The sequence below is a fragment of the Engystomops pustulosus genome, chromosome 2 (genome assembly GCF_040894005.1).
Source record: "Engystomops pustulosus chromosome 2, aEngPut4.maternal, whole genome shotgun sequence".
Classification (NCBI taxonomy): domain Eukaryota; kingdom Metazoa; phylum Chordata; class Amphibia; order Anura; family Leptodactylidae; genus Engystomops; species Engystomops pustulosus.
Window position 1 is genome coordinate 176,225,557 of NC_092412.1, and position 21,618 is coordinate 176,247,174.

A 21,618-nucleotide genomic window follows, 5' to 3' on the forward strand; every position below is an offset into this window, starting at 1 on the left:
ACTTGTCAGCACACAACATGTGTGTATGAGTGGGTGGCACACAAAGCCCTTACTGGGTTAAATGCCCTGGTTGGGCTTTGCTGTGTCGCATAGCCAGCTGTTTATTTTTGTGATTACATGCTGGTTCTGTGATGTCACCGTACAACCTTCTATTTTAATGATGGTAATTATACCTTCATTAACTCTGGCTCTACAGCAATAACTATTGCAAAAAAAAGAGTTGTAGTTGATGTTTTCTCTATGCAAGAGCTCACTCTTGTATTTTTGCAGCTTATTTTAACTGTTTAATGACCAAGTATGTTTATTTGCCATGTATGTTTATTTTGTACTGTACACAGTATGCAAGTGCACAATTTTTATTGTAGATAACCTTTAAGTAGTGCTGACGTAATTAATATATAATTAATAATTCCTTTATTTATATGCAACACCCTCGCCGATGCAATGGCGAGGTAGGGTTTGCGAATACGTCCCACTTGCATGTAATCACCTTACACTACATGGTCCTGATAGGACATAGGGGTATTGCAGTGGTGAATCCTGCCTGGCAAGGCAGAGGTTAAGTATTTTGTATGATGCAAGATGCTATTGTCCAATGGAGGAGCAGCCACCACCTGACCAAAGGGAGGTAATAAAACCTCTGGCCAGGAATGTTCTGGAGACTAGATTATTCTAGTGTGGAATCCTAGAGATCAGTGAGTGAGTGAGTAATCTCAGTCTAGCCCATACCAGAGCAGGAAAAGCCTAGCCCCTGCCTCTGAAGAGTGGAGCATTAGACTAGAGTTAGTGTAGTGAGGAAAAAGGGGTATCATCTTACCTTTAAAGGTGATACCTGAAGCCCTACAGGACAAGCTGAAGCTTCCGACCAGGATAGAGCTGCCCCCCAGCCTGCCCTCTACATCCAGGCTGGTGAACTATCTCCTGAGGCTCCCTCCAATTCACATCTCAGCACTCCATCTACCTGTTAAAGGCACGTTGCTGCGGTTCCTGCCGGTTCAAATAAAGAACTGTAAGTTGTTTTCTTCAACTTCTGTCTCCGTCTGGTCCCTGCTAATACGGCTGCCTTCATCACCGGCACCCTGTCCATCACCCAGACTCACACTCGGGACATTAAGGGGTTGCCCCAGGGAGATCCGCTATAGCAGCCGCTCCCTCATCTTTTCTTGCCAACACCACCCTGCTGGAGACCTGCCAGGCTGTAGGACAGCCCTCCGGTTACCCCGTACCAAGCACCGTGACAATAGCGTGCTTAGGCCGCAACCGCCAGCCACTCCGGTACTGCGGGCCCCGGCTGACTCCAGGCCTCACATCAAGGGCTAGGCCCCGGTGGGGGATGTTGCAAGTGGCGTCACGAACAGGATTGGATACTTCTGTGCCTTATTACGGCATTAAAGACTTTCCTTTATTAAAAAGACTGTGCTGCCTAACCCTGCTGCCATCCGGGTTTAGGCCCAAGTATTTGTGTGTTTCTACATTGAACTTTATACTGCTGCCACGTGCTGTCGAGCGCCGCTCCAGCACTCAAGAGGTTAATTCCTGCAAGAACTGTGTCAGCTCTGCTACATCCGGCGCTGCTGCGCCTGAAGCGTTTACCTCAGAGGCGTGTGGCGCAGCAAGTATTTTCAGCCCGCCAAATCCTCACTGGCGGGAACTCCAGAGGCGTCACTAGGCTCCGCCCCCGGCGCGAGTGGCGCGAAGCACCGTGGAGGAGGAGTTGGAGCGAGTGCGGCCGGCAACGAAGAGGGTTAATCGGCCATCTTGGATTTCGGCGCAGGCCGCGCCTGAAGCCTGCCAGCAGTGTGCGCCTCATCCGGAGTTCCGGCGCACGTGTCCTGCGACTGGAGGAGAACACCGCTGAGCATCCCCGAGCCCCTGCTGCCTGTCGGACATCGGGAACGGAGACCTTCGTGCACCGTAGCTGTCCTGCCACCGCGGCTGATCCTGAGTGAGTACCGCTGGGGAAGTTAAAGGGGGGTAGAGATTGTTTCCGACGCTAGGTTATTGGCTCACCTCCCAGGGAATAGTGACTGTGTCTTAAAGTGCCCACGTCCCATTCTAGCCATCGCCCCTAGCAACGGACATTGTGTAACCCTACAGGCTTCCCTCAGCTAGGCCAGTCATGTCCGCCCAGGACGAAGATACGGGACTGGAGCAAGTCCCATCCCCTGGTCCCTCCTCAGGGTACCGGAGCATGTTAAGTCCTCCAGAGAGTCCCTTCAGCCCTGCTACAGCTAGTGCCCCTGGGACTCCCACCATGATGCCTCTGACTATGCCCTACTATCTGGGGGCCCCCTGGTTACCCTACTACGAGGGAGAATCACATACTCTCCCTGAATTCAGGGACAAGTTGTTAGCCACCTTCGCCTTGCTCCCATTCACAGAGGAACAGAAAGTGGGCATCCTCATCGGGCAGTTGAAAGGACCCGCTCTCCGGGAAGTCAAGTTTTGGCCCCGAGAACAGTGTCAGAACGTGGTCCAGATTCTTGATAGGCTACGCAACACCTTTGACAAGTGTACTGTCTCCGAGTTGAAGCAGAAATTCTTCGGGAAAAGACAGAAGCCCCAAGAGTCCCTCCGAGACTTTGCCCTCTCCCTACAGGAGACATGGAAGGCCATCACCTGCCTTGAGCCCAAAGACGCTGAAACCTCTGATCAAACCTTAAGGGAACAATTTATTAATGGACTTGTTGATAGAAATCAAAGGTGTCAACTAAAGATCATCTCTTCCCAACATGCCCAGGCCTCTTTCCTGGAGTTTAAGGAAATTGCCATTGACATATTAGGAGACCGACCACCTACTGGGCCGCAGAAAGAGTCTGAATCCGTGGAAATGGAAGAATCTGCTCTCGCTTGCCATCCCATGCAGTCAGCCTCACCTACTCCTGTGGCTATGGAAGTTACTGGCATAACAGGACCGGTCCCTAATCTGGCGGACACCCTGCATCAAATCCTCGATCGGTTGACCCAGTTGGAAGTAACTGTCTCCGCTATGAGGAGGAAACCTCCAGAGAACCCGGAACGGTCAGCTACTCCTCGTGACTCTCCGACTAAACAGCGCCCAAAAGAAGCGAAGTCGTTAAGCACCTGGAGTCAGAAGAAACCCCGTCAGCGGTGCAGCTACTGCCATAAATATGGGCATGAAGAGAATGACTGTCGTCAGTTAAACGACAAACCCTTGGAGCTAAGGGATGACCTCCAAGGGAAGAACTTGTAAGTCCCCGAGATGCTAACTGGATGCCCAGGTTCGTGGGGACTCGCCCCATGGTTCATGTAACCATCAACGGAGTTACCCTACCGGCCTTAATTGATACCGGCTCTCAAGTGACCACCCTCCGGAGTGCTGCCTTCGAGAAATGCAGAGGAAGAGCATCCTTAGTCCAGCCTCCAAAGGCTTACTTGAACATCATTGCTACGAACGGAAAACCCGTACCCATCCGCGGCTACTGGGAACCCACGCTAACCATTGGAGACACGGAGTTAACCAGACAGGGCGTAGTGGTGACACGTGTGCCCGAAAACGGTAACTTCTCCCTGGTACTGGGTACCAATGTCCTCCGCAACTGCTACCCTGAAGTGCTGAAGGCTCTCCACGACTCCCTGCCAACAGTGCCCAACGGTTCCCGGAAGGTAATTCAGGAGACTATGCAGGTTCTAGCGGCGCAACAGAAGTTTGCTGGCCCTAATGGAGAAATCTGCAGAGCCCGGATCAAGGATCCACAACCTGTCCGCCTTCAACCTGGGACTGAGACGTTAGTATGGTGTCGAGCCTGCATGGGCGTCCAAGGTCAAGACTACCAGGCGATAGTAGAACCTCTACCAGCTGATGAAGACCTGCCCATTCTAGCCGCCAGGAGCCTAGTCACTGTATCCCGAGGACAAGTACCCATTCGATTACTAAATGTGGGAGACTCCCCAGTGGATCTGAGAAAGTACCAAGCCGTAGCCACTCTCTTCAGTGTTCATCCTGAAGACTTGGTGGAAACCTCTCTGTCTGCCTCCCAACAGTTGGAAGTGAAGCAAGGTGCTGAAGATGAGCCTGCCGAGCAATCCTGGTGGCTTGAGCTCAATATTGGAGATGACGATTTTACTCCTGCAGACCAAGTACAAGGTGTCCTGGATGTCGTTATGAAGCACCACCGGGCCTTCAGCAAACACCCACTGGATTTTGGGCAGACTACTCTGATCCAACATACCATCCCTACTGGCTCTCATCCTCCTATCAAGGAACGATACCGGCCCATACCTCCAGCCCGCTACCAAGAGGTGAAAAAGCTGGTACAAGAGATGAAGACAGCCAACGTTATCCGGGAGAGCCACAGCCCATGGGCTGCCCCGCTGGTCCTTGTGAAGAAGAAGGATGGAACCCTTCGATTCTGTGTTGACTATAGGAAAATCAACAATATCACCCACAAGGACGCCTATCCTCTGCCTCGAATCGAGGAATCCCTCGCAGCCCTAGGGTCAGCTGCCTACTTCTCTACCCTGGACCTGACCAGTGGCTACTGGCAAGTGGCCATGGCGCCGGAAGACAGAGAGAAGACGGCTTTCACCACCCCAATGGGCTTGTTCGAGTTCAACAACATGCCGTTCTGGCTATGCAACGCCCCAGGCACATTTCAATGGCTGATGGAGAGATGTTTGGGTCATCGCAACTTCGAGACCGTCCTGCTATATTTGGACGACATCATCATCTACTCCAAGACTTATGAAGACCACCTCCACCATCTGGCTGAAGTCTTCCAAATCCTGACCCAACATGGGTTGAAGGTCAAGCCATCCAAGTGCCACCTGCTACAACCTAGCGTCAAGTACCTGGGACATGTGGTGAGCGCTCATGGAATTGAGCCAGATCCAGAGAAGATTGCAGCTGTCTACGACTGGCCTACCCCATCAACCGTACGGGACATCAAAAGCTTCCTGGGATTTGCCAGTTATTACAGGCGTTTCATCCCGAAGTTTGCCCAGCTGGCGGCTCCCTTGCAAGAACTTCTAAGGGGCCTGCCAAAAGAGAGCCAACGTTCCCGAGTAGCCATTGAGTGGACGGCCGAACGAGAAGCTGCCTTCCAGATGCTCAAGCAACGGTTGACTGAGCCCCCGGTGTTGGGATATCCAGACTATAGTCTGCCTTTCACCCTATACACTGATGCCAGCAAGCAAGGTCTAGGGGCGGTATTATCCCAGCTCCAAAACGGAACTGAAAGGGTCATAGCCTACGCCAGCCGTTCCCTCCGAGAACCGGAGCAAAACGACCAGAACTATAGTTCCTTCAAGTTGGAGTTTCTGGCGTTAGTCTGGGCTGTGACCGAAAAGTTCAAGGACTACCTGGCTGCATCATTCTTCACTGTCTTCACAGACAATAATCCATTGGCGCATCTGAACACCGCTCGTCTTGGAGCACTGGAACAACGGTGGGCCTCCAGACTTGCCAATTTCAACTTTACCATCAAGTACCGGGCTGGTAAGACCAATGACAACGCCGACGCTCTGTCCCGTCTCCCTGACCAGTGGGAGGGACCCTCCACGGATGCTCAGTGGGAAGATGTCGAGATGCCAGCATTCTATGCCCGGTTTGTGCGTCAAGATGCCCAGAGAGTTTACTCCCTACCGACAGAGGCAGCGCCAGCTACTCCTCAAGAAGAGTCAGAGCCCCCTGCGGAAAAGGACCTCTGGATGAGTCTTCAGGCTGATAGCCGTGCCATAGGAGAAGTAATGGACTATCTCTCTAGTGGGCGAGTGCCTGAAAGAATCCGGCGCAGAAGAGCTGATGGAGAACTGTCTCAATTGTGGCGCCAGAGAAAGACTCTGAGCATGCACCAGGGTCTGCTAAAGAGAAGAACTCTGGACCCTATCACTTATGACCGGCTATACCAGGTTGTGATTCCTAGGAGGGACGCCAAGATAGTACTGGAAATGTACCATGACCAGTCCAGACACTTTGGCGCTCAGAAGACTGAGGCCACCCTCCGAAGGCGATTCTTCTGGGTCAACATGAAGTCCGACATTGAAGCCTGGTGTCGAGAATGCCCAGCCTGCGCCATCGCTCGAGGAGAGCGACACAATCAAAGGGCCCCTCTACGTCCCATTGTGAGCCAACGGCCCTTGGAGATCCTGGCATTGGACCACGTGAAGTTGGAGCCCAGCAGATCCGGTCACAGTTATGCTCTTACGATCATCGACCACTATACCAAATTTGTGGTTGCAGTACCCGTCAGAGATCTGTCTGCAAGGACCACCGCAGCGGCCCTGTGGAAGAGCTTCATCCTCCCCTATGGCTGTCCGGACCAGATCCTTACAGACCAAGGAACAGCATTTGAGTCCCAAGTCTTCCAGGAGCTGTGCACTCTTTATGGCTGCAAGAAGCTGAGGACCACAGCCTATCATCCCCAAGGCAACGGGCTTTGTGAAAAGATGAATCAGACTCTAATCAATATGCTGAGGACTCTGACCCCTGCAAAAAGGGCTGACTGGCCAAAACTGTTACCCGAATTAGTGTACCTGTACAACAATACCAATCATTGCTCCACAGGGTACACCCCGTACTATCTGATGTTCGGGAGACACGGACATCTCCCTGCTGATATGACCTGGGACATGGAGTCCCCTGATTCCCAGTCTTTACTCCCCCAGACTGACTGGGTTCACGAACACCAGAGGCGCCTGGCGGATGCCAGAGAAGTTGCGGATCTGCGTTTGGAAGAGGCCCGAGAGAAACAAAAAAGGGACTTCGATCGTAATGCCTGTGCTGAGCCTTTTGCCCCAGGAGATCGAGTGTGGCTGCGCAACAATCATCCCACCAGTAAGCTAGATGGGCGTTGGGAGCGTGAGCCATACCTAGTTAGGGACAGTCTCTCCCCTGAAGTCTACGAGATTTCAAGAGGAGACCGTCCACCACTCCGGGTACATAGGAACCGGCTGAAGAGATGTCTTCGTCCTTTTGCCCCTATGTCTACACCTCTCACCTCGACCCCCAACTTACAGACCTCCTTGTGTTCGCCTACCCCCAGTTTCTTGGAACTTGTGACTGTGCCTCAATTCTGTTTTGTTTCCACTCCAGTAAGAGGTACCTCGGAGAGACCATCATCCCCACCGCAGTCTCCAATACTGCTGCCTGTGGAGGATGATCCGGCTCCAGAGTCTGCAACCCCTGAAGCATCAGAGGCAGCTGAGACTTCGACTCCAGCGCCTGACTCAGAGGAGGACGATGAGGAGGTTATCTTCTCCAGGCCGGAACTTCGGAGGTCTCAAAGGGAGACAAAAGGTAAAGCTCCTGCGTACCTGCAGGAGTACCAGCTGGTGTCACGCAGAAGGAGGAGGCAGGTACGTTTTTCTGACACCGAAGTACTTACCACCGAAGAAGATGCAGAGTAACCCCTGAAGGGCTGTAGCCCACTTCAGGTACTGTACTATGTACATATTGTATTTATCTCCATTTTCCCTAAAGAGCCAGAGACTTTCCTGAGACTCTCACCCTTATTTATCTCAGTCAAGAGACATACCTTGAACTGATTATTGTCCTGTGCTATGATAGCACCCTTCCTCTGCAACAGCAGAGATTTCTTCAAAGGACCCTGTCCCTCTCCAAATAGAGGAGACCCTTTGCATCTCAGTGCACTTTTCCCCACATCAAGGGCTGTACCCAGAAGATGGACTTTGTCATTAGAGACCTTCTGAGAGACTTTTGCCAGATACTCCAGGGAAAAGTTGCTATTGCTATTGATTATCATTTTGCACTTAATGCCTTCCTTTTTAGGTACGGACATTATGTTTGCACTCCCATGCCTTTTCTTTGCAGGAAAGAGACATTTGCTATCGCGCTACCCTGAGTAGCCTTTGTTCAAAATGTGTACCCATTGGGCTCCTAAGCCAATGTGATCTTAACCTGTTTGCACACTGTCAGAAGATATGCCAGTAGTCTGCATTAACCCTTTCATAGGCTTTTCAGGTTGTAGTGTGGCTGTGTCGGACCGTCTTTCTATGTAAAACACTGACCGCTACCTGATTCCTCAAACTGAGGTTTGCACGTGGGGGTAGTCCGTAAACTGCGGGTCCTAAGGGGACCGGGGGTGTTACAGAGTTAGCACCTGGATGCCACCCATACATGGGTAAGGATGCCAGTCAGGAGGTACTCGTGTCGCATATGCTAACGCAATGCAGATATACACATTATATAATTGCCGCCAGGGAAGAAGCGTTGATAAAACAAATATACAGGCCTTGGTGCAAGGAGTGGATTACAGGACATGACACCACACCTTTCCTACTGTACAGTTTGGTTTAATGGCGTCAGCGACCAACTGTCATACAGCTATATGTTTTGTCTTAGTCCGACACCAACCCAGGTGCCTGTCTCCAGGACCATGGGCGGTTTGTCCCTACACCTCACATAGCCTGCACTTCCTAGAAGTGCCCTTAGCCCCCTCTGTGCCCCAAACCATCTGTAGTCGAGCCGAGGGCGGCTCTTTCAATTGCCCCCGGGGTATGCAACACCCTCGCCGATGCAATGGCGAGGTAGGGTTTGCGAATACGTCCCACTTGCATGTAATCACCTTACACTACATGGTCCTGATAGGACATAGGGGTATTGCAGTGGTGAATCCTGCCTGGCAAGGCAGAGGTTAAGTATTTTGTATGATGCAAGATGCTATTGTCCAATGATATGTGTTACATCCTGTGCTTTGTAAGCTGAGATGTGATTGGAGGAGCAGCCACCACCTGACCAAAGGGAGGTAATAAAACCTCTGGCCAGGAATGTTCTGGAGACTAGATTATTCTAGTGTGGAATCCTAGAGATCAGTGAGTGAGTGAGTAATCTCAGTCTAGCCCATACCAGAGCAGGAAGAGCCTAGCCCCTGCCTCTGAAGAGTGGAGCAAGAGTGGGCCTAACTTTCCTTCCTGGGAAATCCCCTTTAAGTTAGTTTGGTAGTATGACTATCTGAGTGACAAGCAAAAAATTTTTAACACTTAAAACTGAATTTATCTAATTTTTCACAAATTTTCATTTTTTTCATAACTAAATGCAAATGACATTGCCCAAATTTTTCAACTACGGTAACTTATAAGAACAATGTGTGACAAGAAGGCTCTCACAATCACCAGGATATGTGTAACAAATTATACAAATTTATAACCACTTTTAGTGACACGTGTGATTCTAAAACTAGGTGGTGTTAGGAAGATGAAAAGTGGCTTCGGAGGCAAAGGGTTAATATAACTTGAGGTATTTAAATGAAAATTTGTGTAATACTCAATATTTGCCAAAACTATTTTGGTAAGGCATAGGAAATAAAGTCATATGGATATCAAAATGCTTTGGCGGTCATTGGGTGCAATGGCTACATGTAGAGAAAATGGGGTGGGGGACAAAAAAAGGTGTTAAGAAAATCACTGTAACAACATATTCCTATGTAAGAGACATAGCCATAATCCTAGATCTTGTTGTGCTGCAGCGCAAACACCTATTATATAGCTTTTTAGCTTTCAGAAAGCTTTTCTTCAGGGAAGTAGATACATCACTACATCAAAGTGGATTATTATGCATGACATGTATAGGGAGATAAATAAGTTAGGTAACAGTATGTAAATTATCCAAAATAAACACAGAACTAGCAGAGCTTCGGGAAGTTTATAAGCTCAAGTAAGTCTCACTTCTAATCTAACACCCTATCCTGCCACACCTACAACTAACATGAACCCATAGTAAACTAGTACAAAAATGAGAAAAGAAAAAGAGTCTCACATACCCTGGCTTGTTTGTGAGGTGGAGCCTTCCACGGCTTCTGGCATGTAGAGCAGTTCCAAGAAATATTGAAAAATGTCCGGAGCACATCCAAGTACAATCCAACAATTCTTTATTACATATCCATTAAAAGAGACACACAATCTGTGTGCATGGTCGGTGTAGTATTACCAGAGCACCCAGGGTTGAACCACAGAAGACCAAACGTTTTGTCCAAAAGATAAGTCATAATCTAAAGGAAAATCGGTGAAATGTACAGCAGCAACCTCCACTCAATAAATTGACCAGCAGCAGCCTCCCCTCAGGCCCGTTCCACACTTGCGAGTGTGATGCGATGAACTCGCATCACACTCGCAATGCAAGCTTCCGGGAACGCACGTTGTGCAGCGTTCGGGCCTCACTCAGTACTTACCTTGCGTGCTCTGGCCTCTTCTCCCCGTGGTTTCCCATGCAATAGAATGGACAGAGACAATTCTATGCCTCTGCCCGTGCACACTGTATGATGTCACACAGCATGCACGGATAGAACTCAGACATGCCTCTGCCCATTTGCTCTGATAATCAATTGTATGCTTGTCTGACATACATACAACTGATTATCTTCCCGCCATGCCTATAAAATGCCTATAAAATGTACAATTTCAAATATTTTCAAAAATACAATTTCATATTTCAAATACTTTGTGATTATTTCATAAACGTTACTGATTCACAGGGCCGGCGCTATGGGTAGGCAAAGTGGGCAATTCCCTGAAAGAGGAGAATCTCTTCTTTCAAATGAATCTTGAATTTTGTTTCTAGGTGACAGGGATCCAGAGATATTCATGTTTAAAGTGAGAATATCAGGTGCCATTTGTATATAGAAAAATTACCTCTGACGGCAGTTTAAAGGAAACCTACCGCTGCCCGCATGATGAAATCATGCGAGCAGACCACCCGGTAGGCTACTTAATGCTGATGCCGGCACATAGTTTTGTTAGGCTCGGCAAACTTTACTTTAGCTAAAAAAACTATTTTCTTACATATTTAAATGAGCCCTCCGGTGCCATCTTCGGGCTGGCGGTGGCTTCCGATGTTTAATTATTCCTCCTTCAGGTGCCGAGAGCCGTGATGTCACCAAGCTCTCGGCACCTATCGCGCATGCGCAGACACTAAGTCTCGCACAGCCGGCCGGCGATAGGTGCCAAGAGCTTGGTGACGTCACGGCTCTCGGCACCTGAAGGAGGAATAATTAAACATCGGAAGCCACCGCCAGCCCGAAGATGGCGCAGGGTAGCACCGGAGGGCTCATTTAAATATGTAAGAAAATTGTTTTTTTGTCTAAAGTAAAGTTTGCCGAGCCTAACAAAACTATGTGCCGGCATCAGCATTAAGTAGCCTACCTGGTGGTCTGCTCGCATGATTTCATCATGCAGGCAGTGGTAGGTTTCCTTTAACAGTTAATAGTGCCATTTTCCTGACCCTTAGAAACACACATTCAGATTCATATAAAAGAGGAGACTCTATTCTCTCATAGGAAAAAAGAATAGAAAGTAAGGTTCTATGTGTCACAGAGCCAGAGATATAGCCTTCTGAAGTGTAGCCCCCTCCAGATTCTTAGGTGCTGCACACAGGAGCTGCTGCACCTCACAGGAACTGAAAATATTCAATTATATGTTACTACATTCTGATAAGGAATAAAATCAACTAATGTTTATGTTTTAACCCTCTCCTATCCAGAAGTATCTAAGAACACACTTTCTCTCTTATTGCCTTTTATTTCGTGATTGTTTGTTTTTTTTTTGTTTTTTTTTGAGAAAATTGACTGATACGATGAACATTCGAATCTCTTCACTTAATGTGCCGACACATTAACAACGCGATCCAGAACATCTCCATAAAGTTATATGTAACGCCAAAAACGCCCACATGTTCTGGAATAAAGTTATTATTTCCCACCATCCTCCATTATTACACCTATATTATGACGTTCTCACTCTCATTCTTATGAAGCGCGGAGGGTTCTGTTATTGTGCGGCTAATACAATGGTGCACATCTAAAGGTGACTTTTATTATCTCATTAGCTTGGTTTATGGATATATATAGTTATTCATTTGGGTTACCATTGTGTAAGGGAGCATACAATGATAGATCTGTGTGAAGCTCCGTGCAATTTTCTGCAAAAATTGTCTGGTGTCCCCTGTGGATATAACGTTCCCTTTGCTGCATATTTTGGTGAATATACACGTGTGGGGTTTGTATGATCTCCTCACATCTTACTGGTTTAGGAAAGTATATTTTCTTTATACAAGTACCTGGATTTGTACATATTTTTGAGGAAATTTTGAATGTTAATTGCCAAAAGCATCGCCTGGTTGTCTGCTTTCAAAATTCTATAGGTTTTATGGCGCCTTTACTTTTTATTCTGTTTTATTGCTATATTTTTCAGATCTTGACTGTCTTAAAATTTCTAGCTGAAAAGCAGATATTTAGTTATTTCAGTTTTAGTGATATTATGTGGATTTATTTATGTGAACATATCAATATGAGGCATTTGTGAACTCTACACATGTCCATCTATCACATTTAGTTGATGTGGAGGTAAATATTTTCTGCTTGGAGCACATTTTTGCCATCAAAGTCAAATTTTAAGTATTTTTTATAAAATGTTTCAGTTTGAATCAAAATTGCATGAAGGCGAAGGTTTGTTGGCTTTACTTTTATTCTTTTTGCTGTAATTTCGATTTTATTTTTAAACCTCAAAATTGTAAAAATTGCTCTGGTCAATAACGCGGTAAAATATCCAGAAATGCCGGGCGGTGAAAAGGTTAATACCCCTTGGTTTAATTCCCGGGTGAAGATGCTTATCATCTATCTGCTGTCTATATATCTATGTGTCTAGTTATCTATCTCATATAATCTGACCATTTATATATCTCCTTTTTTCTCTGTCTTCTATTGCTCTTCTACTGTATTTCTCTCATATCCATCTACTGTATGTATCAGCAGCTTTATAGTTAGCCATCTATAAATCTCTATCATCTTTCATAATTATCTTCTATCATAATAATTATAATGAATAATTCTTTATTTATATAGTGCACACAGATAAAGCAGCGCTGCACAGAGCTTGCCCGGTCCCCAATGGGGCTCACAATCTATTCAACCTACCAGTCATTTTTTAGAGTGTGGGAGGAAGCCGGAAGACCCGGAGGAAACCCACGCAAACACTTAGAGAACATGCAAACTCTATTCAGATGTTGACAAGGGCTGCAAGGCTGTAGTGGTAACCACTGAGCCACGGTGCTGCCCATCATCCATCTCCTATAAAATTTGCCCATATTACAGTTTTTTTTTACCATACTAAAGGAGCCTCTTACTGGCTGTGACTGGTCATAAAATAGTTTTATTTTGGGGCCCCACCTTTAGTTTTGCCCAGGGCCCCACTTTGTCTAGAACCGGCCCTGCTGATTCATAGCGGTGAGTGCAGCAAGCCATGAACCTTAGTGATTACTGCGAGGAGAGCGAGCAGGCAAGGGTACATTCCTCATGGAGTCGGTTTGTAATGGTTTGTGCAGACACATGCACATTCGTGGCCTGCCAGAGGTCATTTTGTAGGGTTTTGGCAGTGCTCCTCCTGTTCCTCCTTACACAAAGGTGGTGGTAGCGGTCCTGCTACTGGGCTGTTACCCTCCTATGACCCCCTCCACATCTCTTGGTTTACAGTCATGGCCATATGTTTTGAGAATGATACAAATATTTTCACATGATCTGCTGCCCTCTGGTATTTATGTGTGTTTGTCAGTTTTTATCACATACAGAAATACAAGTGCAATCATATTATGAGTAACAAAAGCTTTTATTGACAGTTAGAATGAGTTAATGCAGCAAGTCAATATTTGCAGTGTTGACCCTTCTTCTTCAGGACCTCTACAATTCTCCCTGGCTGCATTTTTTTACAATTTGTTGGTTTTTGTTTGTCCAAACGTCTCTTGATGATTGACCACAAGATCTCAATGGGATTAAAGAGGACCTGTCACCCCATTTATCGGCACTAGGAGCTGCTTACTAAAGTAAGCAGCTCCTAGTGCTTGAACAAACACCGCAGGAAACCTCCGGTAACGCTATCTAACACTGCGGCAGGGTATAGTGTAATTGCCGGACAGCTTGCAAAGCTGTCCGTCGTATTCATGAGGGGGCGGGGTTGGGGCGTGACTAGGGGCGGTGACTGTCGCCTAGCGCACAGCAGTCAATGCCGGCCTATGGAGCGAGCGGGGCGGTCCGGGGTAGAGGCAGCGCCTCTGACCGCCCCCTCATTAATACATCGGACAGCTTTGCAGGCTGTCCGATGATTACACTATACCCCGCCGCAGTGTTAGATAGCATTACCGGAGGTTTCCGGTAACGCTATCACTCTAACACTGCGGCGTTTGATCAAGCACTAGGAGCTGCTTACTTTAGTAAGCAGCTCATAGTGCCGATAAATGGGGTGACAGGTCCTCTTTAAGATCTGGGGAGTTTCCAGGCCATGAATCCAAAATCTCTATGTTTTGTTCCCTGAGCCATTTAGTTATCACCTTTGCTTTCTTTCACCATCACCATTCTTTATTCATGGATGTGTTTTTAGGCTGTGAGAATGCCGATTCCCTTGGCTGAGAAGCAACCCCACACATGAATGGTTGCAGGATGCTTTACAGTTGGCACGAGACAAGACTGGTGGTATCGCTCACCTTGTCTTCTCCGTACAAGCTGTTTTCCAGATGTTCCAAACATCGGAAAGGGGATTCATCAGAGAAAATGACTGTACCCCAGTCCTCAGCAGTCCTTTTGCAGAATATCAGTCTGTCCCTGATGTTTTTTCTGGAGAGAAGTGGCTTCTTTGCTGCCCTTATTGACACTAGGCCTTGCTCCAAGAGTCTCCGCCTCACAGTGCGTGCAGATGCACTCACACCTGCCTGTTGGTAGCCCGATCCCAAAGCTGAAAGACTTTTAAGAGAGACGGTCCTGGCGCTTGCTGGTCCTTCTTGGCGCTCTGGAGCCTGGACCTTTCTCCTTGAATACCTTCATGATGCGATAGGTGCAATCTTTCTAGCTGCAATACTCTTCCCTGTAAGGCCAGTTTTGCAATGATGGCTGCACATGTTTCTTTAGAGATAACCATGGTTAACAGAAGAGAAACAATGATGCCAAGCACCAGGCTCCTTTTAAGGTGTCCAGTAGTGTGATTCTTACTTAATCATGACAGATTGCTCCATTAACAGGGCTGGAGATCAATCACTGAAACGATGTTAGCTGCTCCTTTTAAGGGTGCTGTCACACGTCGCGTTTAAAAACGCATTGCAATAGCTGAATAGTGATTACAAAACACAGCCATTAAAGCAATGTTAACACATGCATTAAAACCACGGTTAACACATGCATTTGTTAACAATGTTAACAGGGGCTTAACATTAGCATTTTGTAAATGCAAGCGTTAACAGCTGTTTAATTAGGCAAATCACTCTTCAGCTATTGCAATGCGTTTTTAAACGCATGTGTTAAACGCAACGTGTGACCACACCCTAAGGCAGGCCTGCAATGAAGTTGAAATGTGTTTTGGGGCAAATATTGACATTGCAATTAATTGTTGTTGCGGATCACTCTTTATAACATTCTGGAGTATATTCAAATTGCCATTATAAAACTTGCTGCAGTAGACTTTGTAAAAATTCATATTTGTATAATTCTCAAAACTTAAGTGTAGTGTCCAAAGGCTGGACAATACAGTCATGTCCAGCCTTTGGACACTACACTTCTTTCAACAGCTCGCACTGATCTGCCATCCTGTATGAGCTGCATTACCCGAGACACTTGTGTGATTTGTAGAGTCCACGACTGTAAAAGCACCACCAACATTCAAAAATAACAAAAACATTAGACAAAGCATTGGTACTGAGAAGTGATCTGTGGTCCCCACCTACAGAACCCCTTCTTTATTGAGTGTCATGCTAATTTCCACCTGTTGTCTATTTCATTTGCACAACAGCATGTCAAATGGATTGTCAATCAGTGTTGCTTCCTAAGTGGACAGTTTTATGTCACAGAAGTTTGATTTACTTGGAGTTAGTGTTCCCTTTATTTTTTGAGCAGTTTATATGGACATGTACACATGCTGTGATGTTGCCATGTGCCTTTTTCCAGTACATTTTGTCACACTTTATAAAAGATATGGCTTGTGAATCTTACATTTACAAAGGAGGGGAGTGAAAAATGGAAACACAAATATCCATAAATACCTAGTCTTGACAAAGTTAAAATATGGCTGAAGAAGGATGTTTTTATTATATGTGAGGGAGGAAGGCAGAATGACACTTATATATGGGGAAGAACATGCTAATGGAACCAAATTATAAATGAGGAGGCACAGATGTAAAATTTTTTTAGCTTAGAAATAAAGAGTAAAATATATAAACTGTGTAGTGTATTTTGGTTTCTCAAAATCCTTTACATATGCGAGGCATTTTAGGGGATTTCTCTTTCACAAGCCCTTTACCACAATGTTTTGCACAAGTTTCTGTCATATTGAACACCTACCAATTAAGGAGAATGTATCAAAAGACCACGGTCGGCCCCTCCCAGCCCACTTGGCATGTAGAAGACATGAGGAAAGGGGTGGGGGCGATTCCTGGCAACACATGATCATGCATGAAACTTAAGAATGCTCTACATGCACATTAACACATGCTCATGCAAGTTAGGTGTATGAAAAACAATCATTTATGTAAATGCATTGACAAATGCATTGCAGTCAAATGCACAGGCACTCAGTTTTAACCTGATCCATACAATCTACAGAAAACGCATTTATCATTTGTTTTGCACATGAAAATAGTGTAAACTGATCAATAGCGCAAGTGCACAACTGACAGAAAACTGAAATGAAATTAGAAATAGTTTCTGCAGCACTCATACGTTCCTTTTATATTCCCTTCCACACCACAGCCAGTGTTACCCTATAAGATGTCATATTTCATTACAAGCTATAGAGTTAAAATTATTCTGTTAATGCAAGGGCTTATTTGTTTTTCCAGGCGTTCACCATAGCATACCTGGTGTAACCTCTATTATATTGACTAGTATAAATTAATGCATTTATTAGCATTTTAGTAATTTTGAGGAATTAAACATAGTTTGGGTGAAAAAAAAAATGATTCTGTCTATTCTGTGATTGGAAGTGAATTCACTTCATGTTCACAGGGTCCCTATAAATACAAGATATATAGATAATATAAGACATCTCTGAAGAATAAGAAAAGTGTTTATTTGAGACAAGTGGAACCAGTATCTATATACAGATACAATTATATTTATAAAAAAAAGAAAATTGACTCAGGAACTGGTAGCTGTGGTCCAATCAGTTCGGATTATTTTAGTAGAGATGATGCTCAAATGTCCTTGATTACGTCTTCCAGCTCCTCCTTGCAGTACATGTGAAACTTCTTCCCAGGCTCTATTGTGGCGAGCTAGAGGAAGAAGAAGAAAAAAAAAAAAAGTTAAGAATGATGGTGGTAGGTAGAAGACCAGCAGAAGATGGACTGAACAGCTGCTGCAAGTGTGATTGATGTCAACTAAGAATCTCTGCCACTGCAATACCCCAAATATAGTCACTGCCAACCAAAATAGCATTCTGCTCTCTATAGTGGCTGAGTAATTAGAGCTGAGGTTTTTACATCAGTAAAGCAATCCATGTTCACTTCCTGAAGACAGGGTGGTAAAACATAGAAGACAACACATACACATGACAAAACTAAAATGTACTACACCACCGAGTTTTATTTAGTTATTGCAAACAAAAAACACAGCACCCTACCTCAATGTTTGTGGCATTCAGCTTCTCTTCCATCACCTGCTTTAGGATTGTAAGTGATGATTTGATGGCTTCTTTCAGTGTCATTGACTTCATGAAAAAAAAAAAAAAAAAAAAAAAAAAAAAACGCATAGTGAACAGAGTGCATTTACTTATAATAATATATAAACTATAAAAGCTCTGTATTTTACTAAACATTTGCAGTTTTAGGACACAGAGATAACCAAACCTTAACATATTGGGTATTTCATTTCCATAGTGAAGAGGATTTGGATTTTTTTTTGTATTAAATTTTGAAAACTTACTTTAGATTTTCTAATAAACCACTTTTATAGGCCCCATTGGGAATTCGAATCCTAGGGGGTCTGATCATTCACAATATATTGCTGATCTATAACAGGTCAGTCTTTTTGACAAGCCTGGGAGTGTGAAATGTCATGCCCATGTGCCCTATGCTGTGCTGTAAAGGGGAGCAGCACCCATTGTTAAAGGGAATCTGTCGGGCACATCTAAATCCCTGTACTGAAGGTATGATAGCGAAATGAGTCAAGGGAATTATAAAATGACCCCCCCCCCCCATACTTTCTAATCCACAAAATTGTGTCAGCTGGCTGTTCCTGCAACACCATCTTCCTACTCTGTCCTCTTGTAAACAAGCCCCCTGCACATTCATGCGCCTTTCTGTGCTGCAGCTTAGCAGGAGGTGTGTGCAGGAAGCGTAAGGACAGAGGAGTAAGGGGATGTACCAGCCGACTACAGACAGCTCAGGAACAACCGGCTGACTCAGTTCACAGGATTACAGTGCAGAATGAGGCAGGGTTCATTTTATAATTCACAGTAACTGCTAACTCATTTCCCCAACATGCAGAGCAACTCCCTACAGAAAATAGGTAGGACATTCGGTTTGATGGTCGAGATATGCCCGACATGTTCCCTTTAGGGGGTTAATAAGCCCAAATGATCAGACAAGTCTGTTTTAGTAAGTACTTGGGATCTCCCATAAATTCAGGATCAGGACCTCAATTTTAAAGAAAATCTATCATTACACATTTATGTGTATTAACCTTCCAACCGAGGTCCTTTTTTCGATTTCGCGCTTTACTTATTTGCTCCTCGCATTCAAAAATCTATTACTTTTTTATTTTTCAAAGTAAAGAGCTGCGAGATGTGTGAGGGATTGTTTTCTGCATAACAAATTGCACTTCTTCGTTACGGTATTCAATATTCCACGCTGGGTACTGGGAAGTGAGGCAAAGAAATTCTAAATGCATTGAAATGTGTGAAAAAAAATGAATATGCATCATTTTCTTGTGGGCTTAGTTTTTATGGCTTTCATTGTGCACCCCAAATGAAACGTCTCCTTTATTCTTTAGGTCGGTATGATCATGGGGATTCTAAATTTATATAGGTTTTATAATGTTTTCATACATTTAGAAAAATCAAAACCTTCTGTACAAAAATGTTCATTTCATGTACGGAGCTGTGTGTGGTGTCATTTTTTGCAAGAGGAGATGATGTTTTCAATGCTAACAATTTGAGGATGGTACGTCCTTTTGATCACTTTGCAAAAGTGGCATTTTCGACTTTGGGGCGCTATTTTCTATTACAGGGTCAAACGCAGGGAATAACCGTTATTATATATATATATATTTTTTTTTAAATAGTACATTTTGGGATGCCGCGATACCATGCATATTTATTTTTATATCAGTTCTAGGGAAAGGTGGGCAATTAGAATTTTTAGGTTTTTCCTATTTATTTAATTTTACTATTTTTCAGACTAACACCCCCCCTCCCCCCCCCCTGCCCCCAAGAGAACTTTAACTCTAGGTTAGCCCAATTTATCCTACCATATAATGCCATACTGCAGTATGGCAGTATATGGGGATTTTACTGACCATTGTAACAAATGGCCAAAAACGATACAGCCTCGAGTCTTACAATGACCCAAGGCTGTCATGGAAACAGATTGTTGCTCCCCGATGACATCACAGGTTACCGATCGTGGGTGTTTGCTTGGGGTATCAGGGGTTTTCCCATGAAAGTAAATTCTCAAATTTCAATTCACAAGTAATGTTTACACAATAAAGATAATTTTTATTTTACAATTTTATTCAGTTTATTGCTGTTTTAGCTCCTTAGGCTGATCAGTGTAAAATTCCAGAGTGTGGCGGGAGATTTTAACCAGACACTCCATGATTCCTCTAGTTCTGTGTGCTGACACGGTGGTTAGATTATCAGGGTACAGGTTTATCTACACTTTCATTTAGCTTCTAAACATTCTACTACTATCTGACACTTGGAAAGAGAGAGGAGACAGATCAGAGATGAGAGATTATTAGATGCATACTACACAACATTCTCCCCTCTGCTATCACAGCCATTACATACCATCAGCTCTACTATAGACCTCCCTCTCCTCTGGATAAAGATCTTATCTGCCTGTAGCTTTACTCTCCTCAAGATGCTGCTATTTGCTGGCAGGAAGTCAGTGTGTGTGTGTGACCTCATCTTGGATTTCATGGGTGGGGGCCACTGCAGAGAGGAGCTCAGTGCAGCGTCAGACAGAAGATAGATGTCTGCCGACCCTAAAGTCAGAAGATTCAGGGTCCAGTCAAGGGGCAACCAAAATTGTAAACACCAGGGTAGAGAGACAGGTTGGAATTATATCTGTGAAATGTTGTATTTTTATTAACATTAGAGAATGTTTTATTTTGTTATCCTGAGTACATTTAAGAATCTTGACTTCGTGGTTAAACCCCTTTAATGGTGCTGGGAAGATCACATAATTATGATTGCAGCCATAGGATAATTTGAAGCTTTAATCCGGTACTTTAGTTATGAAATACAGTGAGAAATATGGAGAAAAATCTGAGTACCGTATATACTCGAGTATAAGCCGAGGCCCCTAATTTTACCACCAAAAACTGGGAAAACCTATTGACTCGAGTATAAGCCGAGGGTGGAAAATGCATTGGTCTCAACCTCCCCGCCTGCCTGCCCCCTTGAAGTACACAGCCAGCTTGCCTGCCTGCCCCCTTGAAGTATACAGCCGGCCAGCCCTTAGTATACTGCCAGCCCCATTCGCCAAGCACATAAAAAAAAAACAAAAAAAAAACTTCCATACTCACCTACAGACGGCTTCCTGATGCTCCGTTCCCCACGGCTGGTCTCCAGTCTTCTCTGTGTTGTATCAGCCGGCAGATACGCATGCACGCGATCTGCCGGCTGGCGCACAATATAATATAACAGTCCAAAAAAACGGGACATGGTGCATCCCCCTGCCTGGTGCGGACTCCTCTCTATACTTCCTGATGCTGGCCTCCACATCCCCTGCAGCCTGTATGAGTAATCAATGCTCCAGGATGCAGCCATGTGTATAGCAGAACATGTCAGGTACATGTGTAGCTGATGTCTGTGTCTCACATATGTGTATAGGAGGGAGAGCATGTCAGCAGATGCAGCACAGACACTAGCAATGCTTTACTATACATTACACACAGACATGAGCAGTGGGAGGGGTAACAGGGGTGACATCACTGCCTCTGACCAGCCTAATTTACATAATAAAGAAAAGAGGATTTTATAATGATTAATGTATGAATTGACTAGATAAAGGCTGGGGTGGATCCTTGTGAGCTGCTCCAACAGGTAGTAGTGACAGGACAAATGACACAGACCTGATGTCAGGTGTCCTTTCATCTAACAGAATGATGATTGACTTAGGGAACACTTTGGAGGTTGTAATTTAATATGTTAAATTTAAAAGTGTATATCATCCTGTAATGCACTGAAGTTATCTTTAGACTCACCTTATGATAGACTTCCTGCAATGAGCTCTGTGCACCTTCAGAAGCAGAGCCAATTGCACGAGCATCACACTGTACAAAAGTACCTGAAGGATCCATGTGGAAGCTGCAAGACATGAGGTGGACATGTAAAAAATAAATACATAAATTATATCAATAATTGTCCATAGCATAGGACATCAAAATCAGATTAGTGGGGTGGCTGACACTAAGGATCCAAACAATCGGCTGCTTAGCTGTGCTCAAG

The 21,618-nt window shown here is 45.1% G+C and overlaps 1 protein-coding gene across 1 annotated transcript in view; it reads right to left on the reverse strand.

Moving 5' to 3' along the window:
* Nucleotides 1–16,995: 16,995 nt before the first annotated feature.
* Nucleotides 16,996–21,618, reverse strand: part of PSMA5 (proteasome 20S subunit alpha 5) — a 10,746-nt gene continuing 6,123 nt past the window's right edge. Inside the window, exons 7-9 of the mRNA XM_072137378.1 lie at nucleotides 21,375–21,477; nucleotides 17,566–17,652; nucleotides 16,996–17,218 (exon numbers count right to left, since the gene is read on the reverse strand). Coding sequence (XP_071993479.1) covers nucleotides 17,141–17,218; nucleotides 17,566–17,652; nucleotides 21,375–21,477 — 268 coding nt within the window. The 3' untranslated portion in view covers nucleotides 16,996–17,140. The remainder of the gene's footprint in view (nucleotides 17,219–17,565; nucleotides 17,653–21,374; nucleotides 21,478–21,618) is intronic.